Source organism: Peromyscus leucopus, chromosome 16_21, assembly GCF_004664715.2.
Source record: "Peromyscus leucopus breed LL Stock chromosome 16_21, UCI_PerLeu_2.1, whole genome shotgun sequence".
Taxonomy (NCBI): Eukaryota; Metazoa; Chordata; class Mammalia; order Rodentia; family Cricetidae; genus Peromyscus; species Peromyscus leucopus.
Genome location: NC_051084.1, coordinates 68285097 through 68300440, shown reverse-complemented (window position 1 = coordinate 68300440; position 15344 = coordinate 68285097). Strand labels below are relative to the sequence as shown.

Genomic DNA, 15344 nt, shown 5'->3' with positions numbered 1-15344 from the left:
TGTCAGCCTTTGGGCCCCCAGCACCTGTTCGACTCCTGGCCAGGTTAATGTCTTTCTTTGTCTCTTTCTTTCTGTTTCCGTTTCTCCCTCTCTGTCACTCTTCTGCAAAGCTCGGAGCCGTTCCTTTCTCCGCTGAGTCGCGTCACTGACAAGCTGAAGCTCCACCAGCTCCCATTAGTCCACTCTCCTTTATTTCTTTCAACTTGGGAGGAGGGAAGGCTTTGTTTCTCAAGCGAGTAGCAGGAAAGGGCTCTCTGGTCCTAGTGCCTTCACATTTTCTGCTGCAGATGGACTCCCCGGGGTGAGTAGGGATGGGAGAGGGGTGGAGGGAGAGCTGGAAGGTTCTTTGGATAACCATGTTACCACATTTTTATTGACCACTGCTGCTTTTGCTTATGAATCACATGACATCTGTTGGGAGCTGGGCCAAGTATAGATGTACAGTTTTCGTCTCTCTTGAGTGAAATCACCCTCTCCTTTAGGCAACACATCAATCAGGGACACAGGAGAGGAAAAGGAAGACGCACAGGGGGGTAAAAGTTAGCACAGGGCTGAGGCCCCGGTATTGGATGGAGTTGACTTAGTTTAGATCATTTCATCTGTATGCATAGGGAGACTCAGCTTTGCATAGAGCCAAAGTGACTCTTAAAACAGACTTGTGCAGACTCGCTTGCATTTTGGGTCCCTTTGGGCTTCCATCTGACCAACCTTTTGTAGTTGAAGCGGATTTTTGTTCCTTCAAAAAGCCCCAGTGGTGATGGAGAGATGGCTCAGTCTTTAAGAACACTTGCTGCTCTCGCAAAGGGCCCAGGTTTGTTTCCCAACATCTACATTGAGCAGATCAAAGCCACCTATGACTCTAGTTACAGGGGATCTGATACCCTGTTCTGATCTCCACGGGGGCCGGGCACACACACACATACACTCAGGCAATCACACACACACAGAAAATAAGAGTAATCTTTTAAAAGAAAGAAAGGGCCCCAGAAGACAACTGTAGTTGCAGAGACACAAACCTACAGCATTTTCTTATGGGGGTGTGTTCATACCCAGATTCACCATGGAAACGGCTATAAACAGCCTTGGCAGATGACTGCCCCATGGGCTGGTCCTCAGTGTTTGCCATTCACACATGTGATGTGGAAGAAGGTTATGTTGATCTTGTCACTTGAAGCATTGCCATCAAATGACATTCTAGTTCTTTCCATTCTGCAGAGAAAGAGGCAGGAGCAGAAGCTGCCTGGCTGTGATCTTAAGCCAAAGGCAGGAAGGAGACCCTGCTTTATACCGGATTAGAATCCAGTCCAGTCCAGTTCTTTCCTCCTCTCTGAGCATCTCTGTCAGTTGTAACTGGTAGAGTAACTGTCAGGAGTAACATGGAGCCAAGGTGGGAGGTTCTGTATAAACATTAAAGAGAACAGAAAATCCCTCCTGTCAGCGTGTGGAGAAACAGGAAGGAACAGGCAGCTGGGGACTGTCAGGAGCTGGAGGAACTCGGCAACTCCTGACCTGGCTCTTGGCTGTGGGGCCATGCACCCAGTACTACCTAATGGGCCAGGAGCAAGTGCCTCTTCTACTCCCCAGGACCCATCCTGGAGATCATGTTGGGGAGACAATTGTTTTGTAGGATTATAGAGGCCAAATTGCACAATTTCTACTTTACTGTTATTCTCTTTGATGTATAAAATCCTTCTTAAGATACACAAGACTGACCTTCCTATAAGCGAGACTTGAAGGTTTTGTTTTTTTCTCTAGAAAATAAACCCCTTTGGATGGAATCTATGTGTACTGTGGCTGTAGACAGGCCTCTATTCTGTCTGCATGGCCAGGCCTCTAGTCTGTCTGCATGGCCAGGCCTCTAGTCTGTCTACCATGGCCAGGCCTCTAGTCTGTCTGCCATGGCCAGGCCTCTAGTCTTTCTGCATGGCCAGGCCTCTAGTCTGTCTACCATGGCTAGGCCTCTTGTCCACCTACTGTTTGTCTGTAACATGGACAGCTCAAATGCTAACCTCTATCACTATCCTCAGAAGGTCACTTTTGAGATGCTTTCTGGTCCAAAGGGATACACAAGATACTTGCAGATGATGTTGGGTGAGAAATAGTAGGTTCAGATCTAAGTTTGCACCCATGCAAACACCAGGCAAAAGTTCCTTAACTGTCTAAACGTTAGGTTTATAAAACTTTATTAATAGGGAAAAAATAATGATCTCTTAGGATTAGTGGGAGAGTGTAAACTATTTAGGATAGACCTGACACACAGCATGTGACAGATGATAGCTCATATGTTGAAGCTAAAATTGTTTTAAAAATTGTATATCTGTATATCATTTGCAGGCAAAGCTTGGCTTAAATTAATAAAATAAATAGGAACCTAAAATTTTGAAAGAGGATTATTTGCTTAACAAAAAGGAAAACCCACAGAACATATTTAAAAACAAACCATGCTTCGGAATATTTCAATTTTTAAATGAATTAACCCTCCTATGTAGTTCAAAAACCATACAATATATGAAGTTCACTTCATACGATATATAGCACAAAGAATTTCTAAAGTATTTACATTATTATTATTAAAAATTTTAAATGAATATTTATAAAGCTAAAATCAGATAGGGTATTCACAAAAAGTAAAGTATTAAGAAAAGTTAAATTATACAATAAATAAAAAATCTTAGGTTGTACTTCTGTTTACTAGGGTATATATGTGTGGGGTCTGTTCCGGGGCTCATAGGAATAGAAATAATTAGAAAGATGTGCTTCTAAGGAAACTCCAGTTCACCCTAAAATACTGTTCAAAAGAGATAGTCTGAATGATAGTTCCTGGGGACTTTAGAGGACCCATATTCATCACTTGCTGCCTTTGTGTGTGTACCCTTCCCTCTGACTTTCCAGGTGTAGATTGGGTTCTAGAACCGAAGGAACCACGGCAGTGACAGTGGTGTCATGCTGGTAGTTGCTGTAGTCTTCTTCAGCTCCTTTCTGGAAGCCAGGCACAAACAAAACAAGGTCCAGTAAGATGGTGAGGGCATGCCACCTGGTCCCCACCCGCTCCAGAGAAAGTTGTACCACTAGATGTCTTGAAATACATAGGCATGCAGTAAGAATGCAGGATGTTTTCCCTTAATCCGAGGCAGCCTTAAATGGTGTTGTAAGAACAAGAGTAGTTGATAGGATTGTAACCAAACACTATATTTGTTTGTGATCTAGTTGACAAATGGGTCCTTCTTGATTGTAATGATGTAAATTATAAAAGTCAAGTTCATCAATCGGACACCAGCCTCATGGCATTAAAGGTCAGAAGCAGCCCCAGAGTTTCTGGGCTTCTTCCCGCACCATGTGTGCTACAGTAAGTAAGACCTTGTATAATAAGGTTAAGTAACATCCCATCCCCCAGTGGCTGCATACATGTGTGATCTCACATCATCTTGTGTCATTCTAAAAGAATATTCACTACACAGAAGTAGCCAGAGTGATTTCTCAGTGGTTCCTGTAAAGAAGCAGGTTAGGACAACGCAGAGACCAGAAGGCATGCAGCCCAAACTGTAGCGGGACTTTAACAACACCCATCACCCATGAGGCTGGGCGTATGCAGGGCACTCACGTGGCTTCATGAGATTCTAATTACTTTTCTGGAGGTCATTACAGAATACTCTGTAGATAATTATTGACCTTCAAACTGTATTTCATGTAATAATTCTGCCACAGAAAGAAGAAAGACTCCTTACTGACTCTGATGTGGGGGGGGGGCTTTATTCTCTTCCTCTCCCGGAACCTGCCGGTTCTCCCCACTTCTGTAGCTCCCTCCCTCCCTCCTGCCTGACCTCTTCTGTGGTGTGGAGGTGGACGGGGCCGGTGCACACACTTCCCGTGGTCTTTTTCACCTGCTCTCTGGAGGCCTGGTTACTACACACAGGGAAGAATCATACGTGTTGACTGCTCCGTTACTTTGGGGGAGGCCACTAGGAGTTACCCCAAGAATATTTTCATGGCATTTATGCCTTTCCCATAAAGTTTTTTTTCCCTGAAAGTTTCTTTTTTTCTCTTTAATCAAATAGTCTTGAATCTCTTCATTATATATCTTAGTATCAAAAGTAATTCCACTCAACTTCACAAAGCTGTTGAAGAGGTTGCCATTTTAATGGCTCTCAGAGCTATGATATTTCTTCCCAAAGTCATCAGAGTGGCATTAGCCTAATAAATAAGGTCACTGAAAATTATTTTGTCGCTACCACAAAAATATAGAAGTTGCTGGGGGTAGAGGGATGACCCATTTGATCACTTGAGATCTGCCAGGAGGATCAGCTCATATAGTCTAAAACCCATTGGTGTTTGATACAGCTCGTTTAAAAAAAATATCCCTCATGACCCAGTCCCTGTCAAATCTCCTGAATTCAGTTTTTGAAATCAATAGCTCCAGCAGTGGGCCACATCCATGTGAGCATCTATTTCTACAGAACAGCTCGCTACGCCCAGGAGGGAACAGCGCCTTCAGGAAGTTTAAAAAGAAACCCCAGCAATTAATACTAATAAAGCGGAAAGTTAAGACAACTTTAATAAAGCGCTAGCGGTCCTGATCCCCCGCTTTCCCCGCAGACCCACTCCTGTTAACAGCACCACCTGTCTGGTGAGCACACCCCCGCCACAGCGGCCACGGGCAAGTAATTAAGTTCGATGGAGCCACTTTTATTTCAAAGAGGGGCCCTGTTTAAAGCCATAAAGGGGGAAGTTATTAAATTTAATGGCCCCTAAACAAAGACACGTCCCACGTGTTAACAATGGCATGCTCCATATTCCTCTCATCATACCGATGGTGATTGATCCGGGCGTTTTCAAATTTGTAGGTCAGAGTTCATCTTGCTTTCCCTAAAAATAGTCTGTCTTCTGACAAGAGCAGATGTGTTTTAATCCCACTTGAACCTCGGTTTACTCTGGTACCGGGAATAAAGATTGCTTTTCAGTCCCACTCTGTCTGTTGGAGAATGTTGGCCCAGACCGTAAGGCTGAGTAAGCCTGTTTGCATGACTAATTGCAGTTATTTGTAGTTAGCCTGAGGTACCCCAGCTCAGAGTATAACTTATGTAGGTGGTTTGACTCTGATTTTTTTTTTTTAAATACAAGGATCTTGTCAGTTGTTGCTGGGGCAGGGTGGGGATGTAGGTGTGGGTGGGATTTACCTCTGACACGTACGCAACCTCCAACACGTAGGGTAGTTGAAAAAGGGGTCATGCGTATGCAGAGATGGCAAGCACGTGGCCACACATTTTCCTGTAAGATCTGACACAGCCTCCCCTGACAGACATCCCCTCGGGAGTGGGCGAGCCTTTCACCAGGTGTACTGAGTTTCTCAGGACACAGCGGCTGCTGTGATCCAAGAAGAGCAATTTAGGTGAGGAAATTCAGATTTTAGTCTTCATGTCACCAAAGAGTCTCTCTACTGTTCTCGGGGCTGTCGCCTGGCTTCCTGTGCCTTAGTGGTGCCGTGGAGTGAAGGAACTCAGAATTGCTTATCCACGTGTCTCAGAATTTTACAAAGAGTAAGACAACATTAGGACTCACCAAATGAATGTCAGTGAGAAAACTAAGTTGCATTATTACTTTTGAAAGAAGGAAAGACGCTGATATCTGTTATTTAAATTACTATCTGTTTCACAGTCGTTTTACCTTTAACTGCCAGAAGACTAGGAACAGGGAGCTTGCATATCCTCCGGCCATCACCCACTGAGGCCTGTCCCTTACATCTTGCGTTGTTACAACTGTTAAGATCCACTGGTAGGAAATTGAGCCCAGAGTCTACTTGAGGGTTCCTTCACCCTTGGTGTTGCACAGTTCTGTGGGTCTTGCCAATCCTACAGTATCCACCATTGCACACACGTACACACTAGGCTCCCTGCCCCGAGACTGCCCCCACACCACCTAGCAGCCATTCTTTTTTTTTCCCCTTCCGATCTCCTAGAAAACACAGATTTTTTTTTTTTTTTTTACCATTTCTGCAGTTTTTAAATTTTTGAAGTAATTGAGATTTAAACATATACGGTGGAAGAAGGTTATTGCATTTTTAAAAACTTAAATACTCTCCCTGTCTGCATCTCCTGATTTTGATTTTGTTACGTCACTGACTCTGTCTGTGACTCCTTTTTTTTTGTTAGAAAAACTTTCTATGTACCTTCCTACGGAAGAGTATCTGTCCTAGCCGTGGTGAAGGTGGCCAAATGGATTTTCATATACTCAGTCTGGCTTGGTTTTGCTTCTGTTTTTAAGACCTTTCCACTAGGGCTGGAGAGATGGCGCAGTGGTTAAGATCACTTACTGCTGTTGCAAAAGACCCAGGTTTGGTTCCAAGCACCCGTCTGGTAGCTCGCTCGCTCATCACTGTAACTCTAGTCCCAGGGCCTCCAACACGATCTTTTGGTTGCCGCTGGCCCTTGCATGCACATTGTGTGCATAAACTCAGGAAGGCCAGACACTCACATACATACATTTTAAAGTATAAATAAATCTTAGTTTCTTTTTCTAGGGTTGGTGAGAAAATGTTTGCTTGCGAGCATAGTGGCCTGTTTGGTCTCTAGAACCATGTAACTGGGGAGGCAGTGGGTGGATTCCTGAGGCTCTCTGGCAGGCCAGCCTAGCCTCATGGGTAGGAGACCCTGTCTCAAAAACATGGAGGATGGCTCTTGAGGATTGATACCTGAGATTGTCCTCTGCCCTCCACAGGCACGAACATATCTTCGTGCATACTCCCCTCACACATATGTATGCTCTTACACAAGAACACAGGCACACACATGCAACACACACACACACACACACACACACACACACACACACACACACCCCCTATACACCACTTATGCACACCCCATACAGGCCTTTTTCTTAATTTGTCCCATAGACAAACTCCTTTAGGGAATCATTCATACAGAACTGACTTAGTTAAAAATCACGGTCCATTTATCTTCTTGCTTTGCTGTATTAGTTGTTCCTAGGTCAAGGTGTTTCCTTTCTCTCTCAGAGAGAGAAGAACCCAGAGCTGCCTCCCACTCTATGCCAAGGCTCTCAAGCTGCTGTGCAGGGCCCTGTGGCTTCCTCTCGGGCATCTCATCTCTAACTCTGCTCTTAGCAAGCTGTTCTCTTATCTACACTGCCCCCGTTTCATCTCCGTACTCCTGACTCTTCCTCTCCGGTGTCCACATCTTTCTGGGAAGATGGACAGTGCATGCTTACCAGCTTCTGAGGAAACAGCAGCCCATCACTGCTGGTTAAAGAAAAGCAAAGGGCAGCTGGATGCTTGTTTGAAGTCAGCTCGGGGATTGTGTTACATATGGCTTTCTTTACCCACAAGGCAAGCTTTTCAAGGACGGCAGCTATGTCGCACACATTCTTGGACCATCGCAGCCCACCACAGTCTCTGGCACCGAGTTAGTGCTTAGTGTAGTGCAAGGAAACGTCTACCAATGAGAAAGAAGATAGGAAAAACCAACAAGAGAGTCACAAAGATGGAAAAGAAGGGCTGGTGAGACAGCTCGGAGAGTCAAGGCTAGTGCCACCAAACCTGACAACCCTGGGGACTTACACCATGGAAGGGGAGAACCGATTGACTTCCGCAAATTGTCCTCTGACCTCCACATGTGTGCCATCGTGTGTGTGTGTGGGGGGGGGGAATTCATGCAGACACACAGACACACACACACACACACACACACACACACACACACACACACGTACTTAAAAATTAAAAAAAGAAAAGAAAAGGGAAACAGAAGGAAGAAGGATTTTGCTCACCTGGGACAACAAAAGAAGGGTAAACGAGAGAGACTTTTATTGCTGATAAAGACAGGAAATGGCATGGCCAGAGTGTGCACAAGCAGTATATATTTTTATCTCCAACTCTTTCTGCAATGTGTTTCATATTTAGAGCACATATCAATACTACATCTGTTTCCAGAACTTTCTGCTAACAGTTAGTAATCATGCCAAAACATACTCTAGGTCCAACTTGAAACCAAAGGATCAAATAGAATTTTTGATTTCTAATTTTGAGTCTGACATTAATTATAGCCATCATGCAATAAAGTGTCAGAGGCTCTTCTGAGAAAATGATGGAAGTTACATGAACGCAATTGTAAACTGCACGAGAAGCCGTTCTTCCAGAACAAAGCAAATGATCCATTCTTGACTACTGTCGTTTCTCATGAAACCTCCTGGGGCTGCATTTTCCTCATAGGTCCCCTTGACTTCTCACACCTTCCTGTGTGATAAGGCTTCAGGTCACCCTACTGTCCTGGTTAGTGACCTCCGGGTGTGTCTGTGTCCTTCTTTGTGCCAGGTACTCAGAGTCAAACTCCGTCTTCATTCCCAGCCTCTGGGCTTGCAGGCTACAATGGTCATTGGTTTAATTCAGGTGGTTTTTGCCTGCTAAGAATGCCTTAGATTTGACTAACACCCTTTGCGCTGTTAGGCTTTTATATTTCTTCCTGGGAGGGATATCTTCCTTCAGTTACTTCAGGTCGACTCAATAAGTGGTCCTCATGTACTTGAAATGTGCAAAAACAGCAGGCGAGGAGTGAAAGACACAGGAAGCAGAGTCTGTGGGGGAGGCATTCACTCTTCTCATCTAGGAGACATAACATGGACAGCTAGGAGATACATCACAGTCATGTTGGGATGTAGGCCAGTATAGGCCAGCACAAGCCAGGGATGCTCAGAATCTTAGTAAAGAGAGACTTCTTCGGTTCTATTAACTTATACTTGTAACCAACTTAGAGCCAATGCCTTTTGGGAATTAAAAAAAAAAAAACAACTCTTTTTTTTTTTTTTTAAATAATCAAAGGTTATCCTTTTATTCTGAATTGTTTCAACAGTTATATTTTTAACTTTAAAAATTGCCTATATTATGTTTGGCTTCATAATGATTTTTTCATAATGATTTTTAATATCTTACAAGAATATATGGGATCTTTCTTTAGCTAGATTGAAAGCTCCCCTAAGCCCAAGGCCTAGGCTTCTAATCCTTTGCTATCTCCCTGTAACTCTGGCTAGATGGATAGCTCCCCTAGGCCTCAAGCCTGGCTCCCTAATCCTTTTCTGTCTTTCTGTAATTCCACTGTCCACATTCTGCTTACATAGGCCCATGGGAAGCCCTTACCTTCAGCAGGGAAGTCTGCCCAATAGCCAGTGCTGTAAGCATAGGGGCTCACCATGCTGAGGGCTAGCTGGATGCTAATGTGTCCAGAGGTGGGGTCCTATGGGAGATGAACAACTGTTGCCATTTACCTGAATTTCATATTCTGTAAATGCGTATGTGTTCCAGCATGAAATACAGTGTGGAATCAGCCAGTGTCTTTGATAAAGTGAAACAGCACTGTTCACACTATGCTTTAACACGCATGAGCCCATGCATTTGTAAGTCACTACAATCAGAATACATGGACTTGCCAACATTCTTGACATGTGTCTGAATCTGCTCTATGCTGCTGTGACAGGCACCATGACCAAAAGCAGCTTGGAGAGGAAAGGGTTTATTTCATCATACACTTCCAGGCAATGGTTTACCACTGAGGGAACCCAGGGCAGGGACTGAAGCAGAGGCCATGGTTGCTGCTTACTGGCTTGCCTCCCATCGCTTGCTCAGCCTGCTTTCTCATGCATTCCAGGACCACCAGCCCAGGGGTGACACTGTCCCCAGTGGACTGGTCCTCCCCCGGCAATCATTAGTCAAGAAAGTGCCCTACAGACTTGCACATGGGTCAGTCTGATGGAGGCAGTCCCTCAGTTGAGGTTTCCTCTCCCCCCAGAGTCCCCACACAGCACTCTAGCCTATGTCCAGTTAACAAGAGCTACCTAGAACAAGAGGCATGCAGGGCCATGCATTCTAGAAACAACAGAGACACTGGAATGACTTGCTCATGGCATCACCCTCTGCGTCACTGAGCACTGACTTCTGTGGAAACAGGGCTTGCTCACTGCTGGGAGAGATTGTGGTAGAGATTGCTCGCCTTGCATTAATTACTTCAGAGCTCTCTCCAGCCAAAGTGGTCATGGTTCCAGCTGCCTGTGCAATTAGTAATAATGCTATAGTTAATAGAATCATAATGACAACTAAGACGATGCTTATAAACACACCCTACCCTGTGCCAAGGAGAGCATGGAGTTAATAACCAATTCGTCCATGCGGACATAGTAAAGCCATGCTTTATTAAGAGGAACTCTTTCCGAATAAAAAAAAACTGTGAAGAAATAAAAACAGACTTAAAAAATTAATAATAGTGTTGTAGTCATCATCAATTAAGAAAACAACCAATAAGCTCCCAGCCTGTACCTTGGGAAAACGCTGTTTAATCATCATGGTTTAAAGGCACATGGAGAATCTACTACATGAGTCTAAAAGGAAAGAGTTGTGTCCTCCAGGCAGTTAACAGAGAAAGTTAAAGTTCCCTGACCTTAAAAACCTGCAGATGTCAAAAGAATCCCTTGAAGGGTTAATAAGACTTCCCGAGGTCCCTTTAATTTAACAAGTGGTTGAAGCCTCTGAAACAGGCAGTACCTCCCAAAGGGACTTTGAACCCGACGCCAGTGCCTCAATCAGATCGTGTTGATGTGATCTGTCAGGAAAACATTTCTCCCTTGGTCCAGGCACATGGCAGAGCTATTGACCAACCGTAGCATCATTGAGAGTGTACTGGGCACAGGACTTGTCCGGCATTTGATGAACTCTCTTTTGGGTATGCCTCTGGGTTCTTGGGCCAATGGCTGAATTTCTATGGGTCTTAGTTTTTCTCACATGTGAATAGAATTTGTTGGGCTTAGGTTTCTTCCAAGGTAGATCATAGAGCTTTGGATGTTGGTGAGTGTAAATTAAATCAAGAAAAGATAGGATTTTCCTTTCGGGAAAGGTGTTATCACAGCGGCAAACCAAATACACTGTCAATAATCACCATGAAGGCTAGAGGTAGTGATTCATTCAAAAACTCAATTAACATTCACAAGTGCCAATAGACGTTAAAGACAACTGTGTTTTGGTTCATCAGTTGATTATGATGGTTAATCAATACCCAAAACAATGAGCATGCAGACCTTGTTTCCTGATCCCGGCTGAATCTCTGCTTTAGGGCCTGGTATGCAGAGTCTAACAGTGTGTCGGAATCCATAGACAGACTGAACACTGAAGATTTAATTTTTTTTATATTAAGGAACTTAATTTTACATGACTTTATGTAGTTGACCTGTGTTCATCATTTTTACTTTAAGAATGGGTGTGACAGAAACGGAAGAACAGCTGATTCTCCTGTGAGCTGCAGGGCCTTCCTACAAGCCAGGAATCGAGGCAGGAGGATCATTTAAGTCCACAAACTTGAGGCTAGCTTGAGTAACGTAGCAAGACCCCTGCCTCAAAAATGACAGTGACAATAGCAAGGCAAATAAGGGAAAGCAACTAACTCTTAGGACAGAAAAAGTGAGACCAGAGGGCACGCCTATGCTGGAGAAATTAGCTAGAGTTAAGGAAACTATGATCTGAATCCTGACACGGTTCCTCTCACTGAGCCATTGTGTCACAGTGTTTTAGAGTCACGTGATAAAATGATTCTTTCTCTATGTAGCCCTGGCTGTCCCAGAACTCTCTCTGTAGATCAGGCTAGCCTTTAACTCACAGAGATCCACCTGCCTCTGCCTTCTGAGTGCTGGGATTAAAGGCGTGCGCCACCACTGCCTGGTGGCAGAATGTTTCTTTAAATTTTTAAATTTAATTGTGTGCGTGCGTGCGTGCGTGCGTGCGTGAGTGTGTGTGTGTGTGTGTGTGTGTGTGTGTGTGTGTGTGTGTGTGTGTACACCAGTGTTCAGGTACCCACAGAGACCAGAGACTCTGGAGCCCTTTGTAGCTCTAATTACAGGTAGTTGTGAACTACCCACTATGGGTGCTGGGAACAGAACTGGAGTCCTCTGGAAGAGCAGCATCCCCCTTTAAGAGCCGAGTCAACTCAAGTCCCATAAAAATATTTCTTAACGTAAGTTATTGCCGGTGTTAATTCACTCATCCATTGAACCTATTCTACTCATAGGAGGGAAAGTGATGAACAGGGCAGACAACTTTTGTATTGTCGGATGGCACAGTGGCTAGACACTCAGCCCCGGGAACTTACTCCTGCATCCCATCGACAGTGAGGACACTTAGCTCATTTAGGCCAGAACAGTGGTAAAACCAGATTTCAGTGCAATGAAAGGCAAGTGACAAGGTGCATTCTGGGACGCAAATGGTACTGTAAGCACTTCCTCTTAAAGTGCAGGCCATGTGTTTTCCAATCTCTCATAGGTTTGCATACTAGTTCCTTTGCATACCAGTTCCTTTAAGACCAGCACGTAGGTGTGACTAACCTGCCTCTGCTAGTGCTCACTAGTCAACCATGCTGGGAGCATGTGGCAATGCTCAGGAAGCAAGGAGAACCCTGGGTAAGGAGCTAGTCGTGACTTCAAGCCCATAAGCTGGCATCCTCCATTTGAGAAAGTCGCAGCGGGGTGAGCGCAGTAGGGTGAGTGTCGCCGTGTGAGTGTCAGGGATAGGACTCAAAAGGTGGGGGTGTCTCCTCAGTAGGAAGGCCTTGAACTCAGAAGAGTTAGGACCTGACATCGTTCTAAGCAGGACCTCAGAGCTACAAGCTAAAGACGAAAGGAGGTTTAAATTGGCAGGGCTGTTGGCATTGTCCTTGTAGCAAGCCTCCAGTTCCCCTCAGGTTCTTTGTGCCCCAAAGAGATTCCTCATGATGACAAAATTTTCATGGCCAAGGCACTTGCGACCTGTGTTCGATTCCCAGGTCCCCTATGGTTAAAGGAGAGAACTGACTCCCACAAGTTGTCCCCTGGTTTCTATCTCTGAGCCATTGTACACACACACACACACACACACACACACACACACACACACACACACACAAGTAAAGGAATGTAATACAAAATAAGACAGTATTCTTTCTCCTAGGACCTTCAGTTGGGGGTGCGTTAGTTGCTTTCTCCCTGTTGTGACAAACACCTGACTTTAGCTCCTGGTTCAGAAGGATTCCTTCTGTCATGGTGGGGGGCTGTGGTGGGCGGAGCCAGAGGCAGCTGGTCACAAGGCATCTGTACTCCGGGGTCAGAGATGAGTTCAGGCACTCAGCTCACTTTCTCCTCTAGACCCCAGCACATGGAGTAGTACCCCCGACACACAGTTAGGGCGGCTCTCTCCATCTCAACCAACCCAGAAACTCTCCCACAAACATGCCCAGAGGTTCGCACCTTGTGTACCTATCAAGGCACAGCCTGTCAAGTTGACAATCAGAACCAGCCAGCCATCCAAGACAGCGAAAGAGAGTTTCAGCTTAAAAGAGAAAAAAAATAAAGAAAAAGGCAAAACCAGAATGACAAATAGAAGATAGAGTCACCAAGAAAACAGAGCAAGATGCAAAGCCTGGTGACCTATCTTGGAAAGGTGTGTTTCTCTCCATGAGCCAGGATGTGTACATGTTGTTGGTACAGGCTGAGTACTAACTTCCTTCCTCCTAAGATGGGGGACTGGACTTGCCCATTGAGTCCCACCCCGGCCATCAGGCTTTGGTACTGACCCTTCTCTATGTCACAGCAAAAGGAACAAGTAAAGATCTGCTCTAAGGAGCCTGAAAGGAGGAAACCGAAGATGTGTTATTTCACTCTTTGTAGACTTTATTTTGTATTCTTACTTTTAAGATGTATGTATGTATGTATGTATGTATGTATGTATGTATGTGTTTGTGGTTTTATAGTTACTAGCATGAATGTGTGTGTTTTGTGCATGGGGGTGTGCATGCATAGAGGCCCAAGGTTGACATCAGGCATTTTCACAATCACTCTTCACTTTTATTAAATGTTTTATTGCTTGTGTTTCATACAGCAATATGATAAAATTTATTCATTTTCACCCCATTCCCTTCTTTTAACCCTCCTCTCTCCCACTACCATCCCTTTTCTTACCTTCAGTTTTTTGAGATGAGATCGCTCACAAACTGGCTAGGCTGGCCGGCCAATGAGCTTCAGAGATCTGCCCGCGTCTCCCTCCCTCTGCCTTTTGCACCGTGATGGTGGTTATAGGCATACTGCCTGGCTTTGTGCGCGCGTTCTGGGGATCCAAACACATGGCTTTCTGGCGCTCTATCTCCCCAGCCGTCTTGTGGATCTACAAGCTGCTGTTTGAAGTGGAGTCTTCAGCCTTGCGGAGCTGTGACTTACGCCTGCGGGTCCCCCCACCACAGGTCCCCCCAGGAGGGAGGGTCCATTGCATCTTTCGGTTCCTTTTTCATCATTTCGGTTTCTTCCAAGTGAACGTGTCCTCAAAGTATCTCTCTAACATTTAAAAAAGGTTAGAGTTCAAACTGCAAGGCACAGAACTTAGGTCTAAAGGTTTGAAAGGAATCTTTGTAAAAGATATAACAAATCAGATAAAAGTGTAGCAGAAGAACCCAACTCGGAGCCATTCGTGTTGAGAACAGTTACCTAGAAACAGGCAGGCAAATGTAGGCTCCGATCCACGTAAGCCATACACAGATGAGCCTGGAGGGAAACAGGAGGATAGGGAGACTGATGGACAGAGATCCTGCTTGTATGCCCAGACACATCACACTGATCTTGACAAGGCCAAGGGCCCATGTTCACGGGCAAGCTCTTTTGAGCAGCCTGTCAAGCTGCTGTCTTCTGAGGATGCTCCCCAAAGTTGGTCCAGTCAGGGAGGGCAGAGATTGGGGGAACAGCAGGACCTGGAGAAAGAGACTGGGGATCTACTGGGAAGGAGAAGGCATTTTCAGCCCTAATTCAGGAATTTTATAGTGTTAGAAAATTGAAAAGACCCAAGACACTCAGACCATCAGAAATGATAGTGTTTCTAATCATGTAAACCTTAGAGATAAACAAAAGGCATCTAAGAGAAATGAATTGTAGAGAAAAATAGGAAGAATCATCATAGCCATTAAATAATACTCAGTATACAGAAAAGCTTAGTGCAATTGAGCCCTGGTATCCAAGAGGTTCTGGAACCCTCTGTAAATACCACAGATGCCCATTCCTTTATATAAAATGGTGTCCTGCTTGCCAGTGACCTACTCACTTGTTCCTGTGTAAGCAATTTCCAGGTTATGTTGTAGAATGTAAATGCTATGTAAATAATTGTTTTGGCTGTATTTGGGGACAATGGTGTCTGAGTATGCAATAGAAAAATTAGGAGACCCGGGAAATGGCTCAGCAGTATTTGCTTCGTGCAGAGGACCCTGGTTTGGTTCCTACTACCAAAGTCAGACAGGTCACGAAATGCCTGGAGCACCAGCTCCAGGGAGGGTCTGATACCGTCCTGT

General features: G+C 44.8%; 1 protein-coding gene across 7 annotated transcripts in view; it reads left to right on the top strand.

The window, feature by feature from the left end:
• Nucleotides 1-15344, top strand: part of Runx2 (RUNX family transcription factor 2) — a 325752-nt gene that overhangs the window by 180096 nt on the left and 130312 nt on the right. Inside the window, exon 8 of one of the 7 annotated variants that reach the window (XM_037200132.1) lies at nt 111-2598. The exons of the other annotated variants lie outside the window; for them this stretch is intronic. Within the exon in view, the coding sequence (XP_037056027.1) occupies nt 111-136 (26 nt within the window). The 3' untranslated portion in view covers nt 137-2598. Of the gene's footprint in view, nt 1-110; nt 2599-15344 lie in introns of those variants that run through there. 7 annotated transcript variants of the gene reach the window in all.